At 50.0% G+C, this 13,647-nt stretch overlaps 4 protein-coding genes across 4 annotated transcripts, besides 11 other annotated features; 2 read left to right on the plus strand and 2 right to left on the minus strand.

Annotated features, from left to right (window-relative positions):
• Positions 1 to 450: 450 nt before the first annotated feature.
• PVX_099265 (hypothetical protein, conserved) lies at positions 451 to 1,167 on the plus strand (the record flags this gene model as incomplete). The annotated part of the gene is made up of 1 exon (XM_001614652.1): positions 451 to 1,167. The coding sequence occupies one exon, from the start codon at positions 451 to 453 to the stop codon at positions 1,165 to 1,167; it is 717 nt and encodes a 238-aa protein (XP_001614702.1).
• Positions 679 to 698: a microsatellite.
• Positions 851 to 890: a microsatellite.
• Positions 1,168 to 1,609: 442 nt separating the features above from the next.
• On the minus strand, positions 1,610 to 7,423 carry PVX_099270 (hypothetical protein, conserved; the record flags this gene model as incomplete). Its single annotated transcript, XM_001614653.1, has 1 exon — positions 1,610 to 7,423. One exon carries the CDS (start codon positions 7,421 to 7,423, stop codon positions 1,610 to 1,612), a length of 5,814 nt encoding a protein of 1,937 aa, XP_001614703.1.
• Positions 1,743 to 1,765: a microsatellite.
• Positions 3,651 to 3,670: a microsatellite.
• Positions 4,595 to 4,663: a microsatellite.
• Positions 6,017 to 6,084: a microsatellite.
• Positions 7,106 to 7,135: a microsatellite.
• A 234-nt stretch (positions 7,424 to 7,657) lies between the features above and the next one.
• Positions 7,658 to 7,692: a microsatellite.
• A 600-nt stretch (positions 7,693 to 8,292) lies between these two features.
• Positions 8,293 to 8,313: a microsatellite.
• Positions 8,314 to 8,321: 8 nt separating this feature from the next.
• PVX_099275 (hypothetical protein, conserved) lies at positions 8,322 to 10,328 on the minus strand (the record flags this gene model as incomplete). The annotated part of the gene is made up of 1 exon (XM_001614654.1): positions 8,322 to 10,328. One exon carries the CDS (start codon positions 10,326 to 10,328, stop codon positions 8,322 to 8,324), a length of 2,007 nt encoding a protein of 668 aa, XP_001614704.1.
• Positions 9,401 to 9,420: a microsatellite.
• A 1,044-nt stretch (positions 10,329 to 11,372) lies between the features above and the next one.
• PVX_099280 (hypothetical protein, conserved) lies at positions 11,373 to 12,689 on the plus strand (the record flags this gene model as incomplete). The annotated part of the gene is made up of 2 exons (XM_001614655.1): positions 11,373 to 11,907; positions 12,250 to 12,689. 2 exons carry the CDS (start codon positions 11,373 to 11,375, stop codon positions 12,687 to 12,689), a joined length of 975 nt encoding a protein of 324 aa, XP_001614705.1.
• Positions 11,898 to 11,922: a microsatellite.
• Positions 12,690 to 13,647: the final 958 nt, after the last annotated feature.

The raw sequence follows: 13,647 nt of genomic DNA on the forward strand, positions 1-13,647 counted from the left end.
TAAAATAAGTGAGTACTTTTTTTTCGCTTCTTTTCGACGGCGTTTATTTCCTTTTAAGTATGGCCCATTTTTAATTTATTTTTTGGTCCTGAATTTGAAGCCTCCGGAACGGCTGCTCCTCCGTGAGAGTAGTTGCGGCGAGGCTGCAAGCGCTGTCGTGGTTCATTTTACTGGGAGAAGGGAGCAACAGGTGGGAACATTTTTATTTTTGCAGAGAGGCGGTGGGTAAAAAAAATAGAAAAGGCAAAGCGACCCGTGAAGAAGAGCGGAAGAACGGAAGTGCCAAACATTCGCGTTAAGGACCCCGTCCCCCTCCCTTGGCAACATTTTTACATGCCCATGCTGAAAGATTCAACAGAAAAATACATGACGTGCTTCATTTTGGTGGTTACATAAAATAGGGGCACCCCCGGGGAAACGTCTCTCTGCACGGTTGCGTTCGAGACAACCATGCAGGAAATCGACTCCAACGTGACAGGGGGGAATTCCCCAACATGCCCCAAGCTGGAGACCCCCAATGAGGACGATAAAATGAGAAGAGACAAAAATGAGGAAAGCCCATGTGACCCTCCCCTGGAGAAAGGCACAAATGGAAAGGTAAATCCTCACGCGCGGGCAAAATATAGCCATGTTAATAGGAGAGAGGCCTGGAGGAAGAGGAAACCCCACGGTAATGCTCCTCACGGTGATGCCCCCCCCGACGGGAAGAAACAGAAAGAACAAAACACCTGCGTGGTATGCCTCCAAAATGGAGTAGCGAAGTACAAATTTGTGTGTTGCTGCGAAGGCTACTGCTCAGTCGCCTGTTTTAAGAAGCACGACAAAGAGGCCTGTTTGGAGGAGCAAAGAAAGAAGGCCAGCAGATTAAATGTGCCTAATTCCCTAGACAGCCAAAACGGTGAGCATAAAAAGGGCGAAGCGGAAGAAAGGGGTGATAACCGTAAGGAGGATGACGAAGAGTCCGAGGAGGACCTGCTGACAGAGGACCAAAAGATGAAGCTAAAGGAAGACATCACCTTGAGGATGCTTCTTAAAAATAATTATGTCCGTTCCGTTTTCAAGCATCTTACTACATCCAAGGATAAAATCGCCTACCTCTCCAATTATATTAACGACCCCACGATTGTGCAGGTGGTCGATCAAATTATGAAATCCGTGGAGGGTTGACACTTTGAGGGGGGTTATACAGGGCTATCTCCCCCCCGGAGTTCCCACTTCTGCACCCCCTCTTTAATTTTTTTTTTTTTTTTTTTTTGTGATTCTTTTTACGTTTTTACGATTTGAACCCCCAACGTGGTTAACTCAAATGGGTGTGCTCCACTGCCATGTTTCATACGCCACTTCTTTTTGAGGGGTTTCCCTTTTGCGACGTAACCCCCCTTGCGCGCAGCCCGCCCGCGGGGCAAAAGTGAAGTGTTAAAAATGAAAAATGCATAACGAGGAAGCGGTTAAAGAGTTAACCTGCGGAGTGGCATCTTAGCCACTTGACGAGTTGCCATTTTAACAAATTAACAAACTGACAGACGGACAAATGGACGAGCGGGTGGGCGGAAACAAGGTGGCCCCCAACCATGGTGGCGCCCAACCATGGAGGCCGCTCACCACGAGGTCACTTCGAAACGACGTTGGTGTAGCTGGTGCGCTTCAACCGATTTAGCCGCTTAAACACCATGGCGGTGGAGTCGTTGCTGTGTGTGCTGCTCCCGCTGCCCCCGCTACTGTGGTCGTCGAAATCGGCGGCATCCCTGACGCTCTCGAAGTCGTTCATGCTTGAGGGGGGGTCCCCCTCCTCGGGGCTTTCCTCGCTGGAGCTTATGTTCAGTTCGGTTAGCTTGCGCGGGGAGTTTCGCCTGTCTCGCTTTGCGCTGCCGCCGTTGGGGGGGTCTTCCCTAAGGGGGGTCTCTTCGGCGGGTTCTTCCGCGGCTGCCTGCGCGGATGCCTGCGCGACTTCCTCCTTGGCATCCTCCACGGCTTCTTCTATGGCTTCTTCCCGGCTGCATCCTCCGCGAGTGGAGCCGCCCCCCCCGTGCTGCAAAACCGTTTCGTCGCTGCGGGCGGCGGCAAGCCTGGGCGCGCTGCCCACATCTAGGAGGTCGTCAAGGGGGGAGCTGAACTTCTTAACCTCATCGATGGTCTCGAAACTGTTTTGGATGGAGCAGGACGCCTCTTCATTTGCGTCGATGAATTCGTCCTGCGTCTCCTTGTGTTCTATGCCAGGCTCCCCGGGCGGGTACTTCGCCTTAAGCGCCAAGTTGGCCGTCTTCTCGAACAGCCGTGCGTAGCTTCCATTCGGTCGGTCACCAAACGGATGGTTGTCGGTGCGTACATCATCAGAGGTGCCTCCCCGTGGGCGCTGCCCGTTGGCGGCATGGCCGATCTGCTCCATAATCTCCTCTGCAGACATCTCCTCCCCATTGCAGCCGTCCACCCCCCTGGGGACGACCGGGTAGGAGAACCTCCTCTGCGGCAAAGTTCCTATGTAGTTAACATACTCGTTGATGATTTCCTCGTAAATGGATTCTTCCTTGAGGGCATCCATTTGGGCGACATCTAGAAGGGTGTTAGTATTCCCCATGGGGGGTTCCCCCCCGGATGGAGCACCAACCACAAGGTTCCTTTGCACGAAGTAGGTCCTAACCTCGTCTATCTTTTTCTGCAAACTGTCCTTCAACGCTTCACATAATTTTATTTCATTTTTCGATTTTATAATATCACTGGAGTGCATGCAAAAGTTGATGAGGACAAAAAACGTTTTTAAATCTTTGATGGTGGTATTCACATCGATGAGGGCACTTTTAAAAAAAATTGTGAAATTTTTATTTTCTCCTTTTTGGGACTTTTCCTCCTGTGCTGCTCTTCCTGCTTGTTCCATTTCTACTTCGAAATTGGTATGCGTCTTTAGAGTGGGTTCCCTCTTGTCTGCTTCTTTTTTCTCGTTTGATTCTTCAAGCGGGGCTGCGTTTTTTTTTTTCCTGCCCCGTTTTTTGCCTTCCCTGGGTTCGAGCGCCCCGCCTGTGTTGGCGCTTTCCCCATCCGCGGGGGAAGCGGCGTCTGTCCCGGTCTCGGCCGCTTCTCCCCCGCGGACTCGGCCCAAATCGTGGAAGAGGTAAATTTGGATAATTTTGTACACCAGCTCGACGATGTTGGAGCGGCTAGTCAAAGCGACGCCCTTCTCAATGATGACGAGGAGAAGCGATTTGATATACTTGGGGAAGTGCGCCACGAGGAAGTGTATATTGGCCTTGTGCAGGATGGTGAAGATGATGAAGGTGAGGATGTTGGTGTAGTTGATGGTTTTCAACTTATGCTTCAAGACCCCATCGCACGTTTTTAAAAGCACCTCCTCGAAGGTGAAGTGGAAGACCAGCAGGTTGGTCTCACTCATGGATGGGTACATAGAAAACACAGAAAACAGGAACAGTTTGTCATGCGCATTTATATTTGTTATATTAAAGGTGCTAATTTTTTTGAAATCTTGCACACAGTTGTAGGTAGAAGGGGAGATGAGAAAGCACATTTCGAAGAGCGCTCTCAACTTGGTGGAGGACCTGCTCACCATCTTATGCATTTCCTCATTTGATAATCTGTAAATGTGGTTCCCCAGATATTCCGTTAGCAACAATTTGCAGAAGACCCTCAGACAGATGGACTGAATGTACTTGCTCGTGTTGACGGTGCCACTCAGGTAGCTCCAAATGTTTTCTATCGCGTCGATGATCATTTCGTCATTGTTCAGATTTGGGTGCGTCATGAGCAGGTCCCCCAAAACGCAGATGTATATTTCGCATCGCAGAGAGTTAATTTCTAGCTTTTCCAGCAGCTCCTTATACTCATACCAGGCATTCTGGTTCGTCGCAAAGTAGTTCAGGAGGGACTCATTTGGCGGGTTGTACTCGTAGAAGATGAGTTGGCTGCTCCCATCCTCATCATTGGCTGTTCTCTGGTTGGCTTCCTCCTCCTGGGAAGTCGCCTGCCCGGCATTTCCCACTGCTCCGCTTTTATTTACCCCCCTTTCCGCATGCGCCATCAAATCGATGTTGGCCTTCTGGTACACACTGGGGCACACCTTCTCGTGAATGCTCTCAATGCTGAGCAGGCAGTTGTTCAAAACGTCACACGTATCTACGATGGCCGTTTTGTAGGCATAAATCTGCTTCTTCAATTCATCGTCCTTACATATGTACATGCACCAGTTGCCCAGACACTTGGAAACGATTATGTCATAGAATTGGTCCTCTATTTCTTTGTCATCCCACTCCGGCATGATGGAGCAGCAGAAGTTCAACGCAGGGAGTAGCAGCTCGTTTGGGAACTCTCGGAGAGCCGAATCGAATGAGCAGTGGGATTTACTCTTGCATAGGAAGCATTCCAATATGAAAAGAATCCTCAACCAACGCCTCTTCAATTCCAGTCGAAGCAAACTCAACATGGTTATCTGCTTTAGAAATATCTGTGTGTGTAGTCTTATCTGGTCGTGGAAGGCGAAGAGGGAATGGCTGCTTCTCTCCTTTTGGTCGTCTCCCTTGGGGGAGCCCACCTCTTCGGCGGACCGCTCCCGATCCATTTCGGTCAAGTCCTTTATCTTCGCCTCCGTCACGTCCAGCTTGTGCTGCATCTTCCTGCAGAGGATCAGCAGGTGCTCGATCGACAGCGTGTTTAGCTTCTTCTTCCGGATGATCTCAAAGATGCTGTCGTTCTCCACGTTCAGGATGGTGCTGAAGAGGGCCCCCAGGGGGTTCCCCTCCGTCTGCTTCGCCCCCTGCTCTTTCGCAGCCAGTTTAGGGGAACTCTCCGACCCATTTCGGGGGGACCCCTCCAATCGCGTCGATGCCAATGTCGACCCCTCCAACCGCGTCTCCCCTTGCCGCTTCCCCTCCTCTGCAAAGTTGACGGGGTCCACCGCGAAGGGGCTCTCGCTCTCCGGGTTTTCGAACGGCTCCTTAATCTCCGAGATGATGCCGAGTATCTGATTGGTCAGGCTAATTTCCACGTCATTCACATGGCAGTTTTTATTCTTAATGTAGACCATCTGCCGGAGCAGCTCCAGACAAGCATACACATAGCTGCTGCTCAGCCAGTAGGCACACGTGATGTGCCCCTTCTGCAGTTTGTAGTAATTAACCCCCGTGTTGTTGAGCATACATTTGATGATGACCTCTCGCAGGGGGCCTCGCAGCAGGACGGTGGAGCAGCACTGGAGGATTTTCTCCACCTGGTACGTCTCGATGATGTCCAAATATTTGCAAATCAGCAGCAGGTTCTTCATGTTGCAAATGTAGTTGTAATTTTCGTTGATGTTGTCTTCGTTGATGAGGACGTGCTCGCCGGGGTCGTTCGCCCCTCCCCCATTTTCCTGGTTAACCGAAGTGCCGTCCGCATGGCTAGCCGAATTGCCATCCGCATGGTTAGCCGAAGCGCCATCCGCATGGCTATTCACCCCCTCAGTGCCATCCGCTTGCCTATTCACCCCCTCAGTGCCATCCGCTTGCCTATTCACCCCCTCAGTGCCATCCGCTTGCCTATTCACCCCCTCAGTGCCATCCGCTTGCCTATTCACCCCCTCAGTGCCATCCGCTTGGCCATTCACCCCCTCAGTGCTGTTCTGCACAGCCCGGTAGTACATGCACTTGTCGCAAAACTCGTCGTCGAAAAGGGAGGTCTCCATGAAGCGCCTCTTCCTATCCTCCTCGAGCTGCTTAACATCCGTCTTGCCCTTCCCACAGGTGCAGAACAGGTGCAGATTATCCGCCTGGTCACTCTCATTATTTTCGACGCAGTTAATGTAGTTCTTCCTGTTGTAGTAGACCCTCTCATTGAAGCGGCTGAGGTGCATGTAGTAGTACACAGCGTTGATGACCTTCAGCGCGTCGATTTTTTCCTTCTCCTGTTCATCGCAAAAGTGCTGTACGTACACTCGAAGCATGTATAATTCTGCTGCGTTTAGCAGGAACAGGTTGTTTATGCAGTGGGAGTACCAGGCCTCTCCGTAGGGGCTATTCGCATCCCCGTTGTGCGGGGTGCCATCACCACTGTGGGACTTCCTCCCTTTGTCTTCGCCGCGCAACTCGTTCCTACAGCTGCTGCTTAGCCGTTCCGTTGCTTCCTCTGTAGCGTTGACATCGGATGACCTCCCCTGCGTGCTGCCCAATTCAATGCTGCCACTCCGAATCACGCCGTTCCTAACACTGTTCAGGTGAATTTTGCAAATCTGCTCCACAATGAGGTCATTATCAATGTCGCTATTGATCAAGTGGAGGAGTAGATTTTCCAACTTATCATCGAAATGCTGCACCCAGTGAATGACCATGCCGTAGCAACTCTGCCTTACGGAGTTGTCCTTGTCGTTCAGTCCACATAGGAGCAACTCAAATTTCATATCCGATGGGATGAAGAAATAATGGCTCTTTAATTTTTCATACACACTTATTCTGACATTAGGGTTTGTATCATTTATTCTTACGAGGAAGCTCTTCAGAATGATCAAGTGGTCGTAATTGTTCCTACCGTTTGTCCCCCCATTTGCCTCATCTGCGTAGATGGCTATATTTTTAATGGCGTGTATTCTGACTGCGTTGTGGGAATCATCAAGACAGCGCAGGTAGCTAGCCGTGGTGTTGAAGTCCTGAAAGGGTTCTAAAATGTTCAGACACAGAATCCGGATGTTATGGTCCTTGTCATTCAGAAGGGACAAAAAAATATTCACATGCTTCTTGCACAGCTTGTTCGATACATCTATCTGCAAGGCGCAGGCCTTCTTCACCAACGCCTTTACGATTCTGCACAAGTTGATTCGCTGCTTCCGGTCTTTGATGAATATGTTGTCCAGCAGGCGGTTCCAGAGCTTGGCGATCAGCTCGTACTCCTGCCCTGCCTCCCCCCCACCGGTAGTGCTGCCAGTGCTGCCAGTACCGCCAACGCCGCTAACGCCGCTAACACTGCTGACCCCTGCCGAGGCGCTCCTCCCCCCCCGGCGACTCGCCCTCTCGCTGAGCAACACATCGCAATAGTACAAAATGTCAAACAGGAAGTCCATCATCTTGTTGAAATTTTCATCCTTAGCATTGCTCCTCACCATGTTTAGGGCTATCCTCGCGCACAGCTCATAAATGCAGTGCTCGTTCACGTACCGCTTGTGCTCCACGTCGTATACATTGCCCTTGATGATGTTCTTCAGGATGTCTTTTATGTAGGAGAAGCCCGTCTCGCTGTCGTACCTATTGTTATACACGTAGTGTATCGTCCGCACGATATTTTTTACGTGGATGTTTTCGTTCTTTATTTTCAGATTCACCAAGCTGGACCCCCCCTCCCCGGCGTGGCCCTTCGCCTTGACAGCGTTTCCCTTCGCCTTGACTGCGTTTCCTTTTGCGCTTCCCTTCGCCTTGGCGGCCTCGCCCGCCTTTTTCACCCTGTGCGCCTTCATCGGGTTGGTCATCCGAGTGGGCACCACGCTGCGACTGCTCCTGGGGAGCCCCCGGATACGCTCGCAAGCGTCTTCGTTTCTGTTCCGCTCGAAGGGGGCGGTAAAGCAGTAAACTCGGTGAAGCAGCAAACACGGTGAAGAAGCGAACTCGCTAACAAGGCAAAGCCGCTCCTCCCTGGAGAGGAAAAAAATAAAAGCACAAATATTGACAGATGAAGCGCCTACGGAAATGCCCCCCTTCGTGATGTACACTTAACATTTACATGTTCATGTGGCTTCACCGCATTTTTGCAAAAGCGCTTGAAGTCTCTTCCCCCCAGTAGCGATACACGCGCTGTAAGAAGCCTTGCCGAATTTTTTTTTTTTTTTTTTTTTTTGGGAAAATTACAAAGATGCGAGGATTGCCAAAATTGCACATATACCCCTCCGCGCAATACGGATTGTGCATCTCCACGCGAGGGGACACATTTTTACACTTATCCTTCGAAGCGACAAATTTAAAGCTCTGCATCTTTCACAGAGTGGGGAATAAAAATGGCTTATTTGGGGAGGGAAAAAAAAAAAAAAAAAAGGAGCGTAAAAATGGGGAGAAGTAAACATGGGGAGAATAAACATGGGGAGAATAAACATGGGGAGAATAAACATGGGGAGAATAAACATGGGGAGAATAAACATGGGGAGAATAAACATGGGGCGGATTAACCGGGAAGACCACGTAGGGAAGTTCGGCCATCCCGATAGGTAGGCGAATTTTCCAAATGCCACATCCACGGTCAACACAAAGGGTAGGCCTCCGTTAAGGGGAGAAAATACCCACATGAACATACACATACGCAGAGCAATATTCACATATCCGTAGGGGTACCACCCCTCCACGGAGGTACCAACATGAGTGTGCCTACTCAAACAGGTGGCTAAACTTCTTCAACTCGGACGCGAACAGGATGGTTTGCGCCCACCCGCAGTTGGGCCCCAGGAGGTCCTTCAGCCGCGTGTACAGTCTGATGTAGAGCGAGGTGGTCAGCGCCTTCTTCGGCTGCTTCGAATTGGGTTTCAAATTTTGCCTCAAATTTTGCCTCAAATTGGGCGTTGTGCCATTTTCACCTTCCCGTTTGAGCGCGCGGTGGATAGAAGTGGGCATGACCTGCTCAGTGGCTGCCTTCCCCTTCTTCTTGCCCTTCAGCGCAGTTGCTCCAGCCGCGTCAGCCACATTCGCCGCGTCAGCCACATTCGCCGCGTCCGCCACGTCCGCCGCTCTCACCGCTTCCACCGCTCTCACCGCAGTGCGACCGCGAACGGGGGCGCACTCGGACTGCACAATGTCCTGGTAGTACTTGTAGATGATGTCATATATGTGGGTGTCTATGGGAATGCAATCGAATTTATTCAAGCCGAAGAGGCAAATGCAATTGGCCACTTTGAGCCCTATTCCTGGGAAGAGTACTAATTGGTCTATGCAATTTTTGGTCTTTTTCTCTTTTTTAAGATCCTCAATCCATTGTTCACTTCCGCGTTTCACTAACATTTTGGCGCTCTCTATAACGTAGCTACTTCTATACCCGAACCCTAGGCTTCTCAAATCTTCCTCTTTTAACTTGGATAGGTTTTCTACGCTTGGGAATTCGTAGAAGGGGAAGACCTTCCTCTGCCGCTCCTCCTTGATCACCGTCTTCAGGTGCTCGTAGAAGATTCTGTTCCCCCCGCCCGCGGGGCCTCCAGCGGGTGCATCGTGTCCGTCGTCTCTATTTTGCTCCTTCACTGTGGCCCCATTTTGTGGGTACTCTTTCACCGCCTCACCATTTTGGGGGTACTCCTCCTTCACGCGGACGGGCAGTTGCGGCTCACCATTTCGGGGGGGCTCCCCTTTCACTCGCACTGGTTGTGCCTCACCCGCCTTCAGGCGAACGCCCTGTTGGTCCTTCTTCACACCAACGCGCTGTTGATTCGTGTTAAAGGCCATTCCTCCTGCGTCCCCGTCTTCCCTCACTTTGACCAGCACATCCTGCCCGTGAAACATGACCGTGGCGAGGAACCTGCCGTACCTCCTCCTCAGGCAGTCTATCATTAGCGTTATCCTGGGGATGTTATTATTAGTAGAACAAAGGAAGGAGAAAAAGGATTCCACTGAGTTGGCCCTTAATATTCTCAACCCCCTAATTTTGTCTGTAATTTCGTTCATCCTTTTGTCTTTTTTCCGCCACATTTCGACGTGTTTACTTAACGGGAATTCCAAATTGAAGAAGTCGCTCACGTCTTGGTAGTAGTCATCATCCGTGTGTCCGTCGAAGTGTCCACCTCTGCTCCCTTCGCTCCCGTCGCTCCCACCCCCCCCATCGTAAACGCACTGGTAGAAGGCCCCCTCCTCCGTCTCCTTAAAAAGGTAAATTTTATTATTCACCAACCCGATGTAAGTATCCCTGCTGACCTCGCTGAAGCAGAATTCCTGTCCAATGAGGAAGCAGTATTTCAGTTGCAACTCATTTTTGCTCACATTAATTCGTTTCCACCTGAGGTGGAAGTTTTTTATTACAAAAAGGGGGACTCCGCTGGGTATATTCTGCACCTTCACGTTCTTCGTGTCGCTTCCTTTTGGCCGATGGACGCCAACCAGCATCCTCTCCCTCTTGATTCCCCCTCTTCCACATTCCTTTTTGACTTTCTTAAGTATTCTTTTTTTTTCCCCGCTGGTGCTACTTACGAATAAGAGGGTGGGACCTTTTTTTCGCGTTTCCTTTCTCTTTCCCCTGACCACTACTACACCCTCCGTTTTGACGCAAGGGTTCTTGCTGGCCTGGAGGTTCCTCCTCATTTTGGGCCCTCCAACTGATTTAGTCCCAATTTCTGTGTTGATGCAAATATTCTTTAACAACAGAAGGAGGAGGGGTTGGTACATGTGCACAATCATTTGCTCGTGAAGTGGAAGGAAAAGGGTGCGCCTCTTCCGTTTGGTAATCAAGTTGCATCTGCTTCTGTCATTTTGGGCGATTCCATCACGCCGAGGGGGGGAAGCGGCCTCACAGGAGATAAGCGGCCTCAGATGGGTAAGCCGCCTCACGGGGGATAAACGACCATTCGAGGAAAGATCGTATCCTGAGTGAAGGGAGGCAGATGCATCGCTTCGAATCACCTACGTGCATCGGATAGGGTAATACGCCTCAAAGGAGGGCCTCCCAGGGCGCATGCAGTTGTGCGTCATATGAGTCGCCAGTGTATATCCCCCCCTAGCCCGCATCTCCCCGCCGTTCGGGAAAATCTCCACACGATGTTTGCGCACCGATGAACGGTAAAAGTGAGCAGCAGTTTTGCTATTCCGTCCTTAATTGGCCTCCTTTGCGTGGGGTTACATAGCTTCTTTTTTTTTTTTTTTTTTTTTTTTCCCTTTCCACGAACGTTTCGCCGTTTATCCCGCAAAATGGCACAACGTTTGGACATGCTCAACGGGTTTGGCAAAAAAAAAAAAAAAAAATTGTCCTTGAAGGTGCCTTCCCTAATGCAGGCATTTAGCCAAAATTGGAGCAATTCCGCACTACAGCATTGACAGGAAATGTAAAACGGAATGCATGTGATAAGACGGAAAAGAAACATTCACATCGCATCGCATCACACTCACAGCTGATTCGCCACAGTGGACAGCGCTTGGTCGCCCACTTTGATGTCGCCCCGGAAAATCCCCCTATGTGCGTACGCTACGCTGCGTATACTCTTCTTTCCAACTCGTCCTATCACCCCGTATGCATAGTTCCATAACGATTGGGCGAGTAATATTTTTTTTTTTTTTTTTGGTCCACTGCTCTGGAAGATGCTCCATTTTTTTGGACCGATATAAAGCGCGTGCCAGTGAAAGGGAGTCCCCCAAAGGTTAGCATTTTGCCAGCACTGTAGAGTAAACACCTCAGGGGGAACTCCCCAGCCAAAGGCACACCCCGCGCGCAACCAACTCGAAGGAGAAATGCTGCTGCTGGAAAGGATGAACACGCTGATCGAGAACAAGTACGCCAAATCGAACTGGAAGAGAAAGAAGTTCGTCTGGAGGTACAGCTTATTTTTCACCACTTTTTACATCTGCCTATCGCTGGGAATATTATATACGTTAGCAGTTAGGCTTTTAATTTCCTCGGAAACGTACAGCAACCATTTTTGCCCCTCCTCTACCATCCTATCTGTGAAGAGACTCTACATGGCGATCCTCATTTTCCTCATATTGATGGGATTTTTAAATTTCCTTTTTTCGCGCCTTACATTTATCTACTCTAATTTTACCAACAGCGAGTTCTTTAACTCTGGCTTTTTTTATGCCCTCCTAGGGTTCATCATTAAATATATGTCCTGGCTTTTATCCCTCGTGTACATCTCCTGGATTTGCTTCCTCTTTGTAAATATGCTCATAATAATTTTTTGGCCGCACAAGTGGTGCACCTCCAAGTACAACGCCTACGGGATGGACGCGCTTCGCAACTGCCTCTTGGTTAAGAACCGGGCCACAGGTGTGCACACCCGCGTGCCTACCCACCGGTTGGCGCGCACCTCACTGATACCGCTTCACTGATACCGCTTCACTGAGACCGCTTCAATGAGGCCGCTTCACTGAGACCGCTTCAATGAGACCGCTTCAATGAGGCCGCTTCAATGAGACCGCTTCAATGAGGCCGCTTCAATGAGGCCGCTTCAATGAGACCGCTTCAATGAGACCGCTTCAATGAGGCCGCTTCACTGAGACCGCTTCAATGAGACCGCTTCAATGAGGCCGCTTCAATGAGGCCGCTTCAATGAGACCGCTTCACTGTGACCGCTTCACTGTGACCACCTCCATTTGCCTCCCCCGCAAGGATGCGAAATCGACAAGGCCCTGCTGAACCTACGGACCAAGGACAGCTGCAACGACTACAACATTTTGAAAGTGCATAATTTTCTCTTCCTCGCCCGATCAGCTCCAAACCAAGCATGCACACTGAAGGATAAGAAGCTGTGCGAATTTTTTGTGGACTTTATTAAAAATAAAAACACCTCGTGGACGACCTTCCCCAACTGCTCTGGAAACACCCCCGACCTTAAGGAGGAGCATTTCCTCGAAGAACCCACCACGAAGAGTGACATTTACTTATTTTCTCTTTCTCTAATATTTTTCTGGTTTCTCACGACCGTGGTCCTCATTGCCCTGTTCGTAGTCGTGAGGGTCAGCACGCCGATCGATTCCTCCTTCGTGGTGAACGAAGAGCGCTTCAACTTTTTTTTCAAGTTTACGCGTTTGATGGATGTGTGGAGGTGACGCGGGGGGGTGAGTAGATGTGTTAGGAGAGGTAAATACATGTGTAAGGAGGGGTGAACAGATGTGTGGGGAGGGCTGCATCTAACGTAGAGAGGACTGCAGAGGGAACCGCACTTTGGACCGCGCACATGCGTACTCAAATGGAATGGTGGCAACGGGGCAGTCCTAAAACCTCAGTCCTTATAGGAAGAATTCCCCAAGGGGAGGGACTCCTCCCCCGTGTTAATTTTGCTCTCCCCTTTGACTTCCCACCGATATTCCCCCAAAAAAGGCACTCTTCAGTGAACCTACCCGAGATGAACTCTGTACCTTCTCACCCCCCTATGGCGAACTTCGAAGAGAGTACTCTACTGCTCAACTGCGGCACACTACTACACTGCGCACAAAATTGCAACACCTCTGTGGGAATTTCCATTCGTGCACCCCTTTTTCGTGAACAAAAATGCCAACTTGCAGAACTGGAACATGTTCACCATAAGTGGGACCACCTTCCCGCATTACCCTTTGGAGTATCGCCCAACTCACCAAAATGTGGGGCACCAGCGAAATGTGGTCAGTGTAGCTATGCACGAGTATGCACTAACCTGTCACTTTGGAAATACGCGAATATGCGTTTTGCGCCCCTTCCAGTGATCATATGATGGTTTAATTAATTTGTTACGCGCAGGTTGTCCGTAGGTTTATTCTGTTCCCCGCGCCATCATCTTGCATGTGTATGCCGCACATATGTTTTACTTCCCGCCCGATTGGTGTGCGTGCATTTGTGCAAACCGACCGAGTGAGCGGAATATCATTCCCTAATGGGAGTACTACTCACGATGCTTAATGCAAATGGGAAAAAAAAAAAAAAAGAAAAAAGAAAAATACACACGGGGGTGATTGCAAAGCGTGCCTGTTCATACTGATAAAGCGGCGAAAAAGTAAAAATCATAGCAGAGTTTTTCCCCCCCTGCGAAAT

This window comes from Plasmodium vivax, chromosome 7 (genome assembly GCF_000002415.2).
Source record: "Plasmodium vivax chromosome 7, whole genome shotgun sequence".
NCBI lineage: Eukaryota > Apicomplexa > Aconoidasida > Haemosporida > Plasmodiidae > Plasmodium > Plasmodium vivax.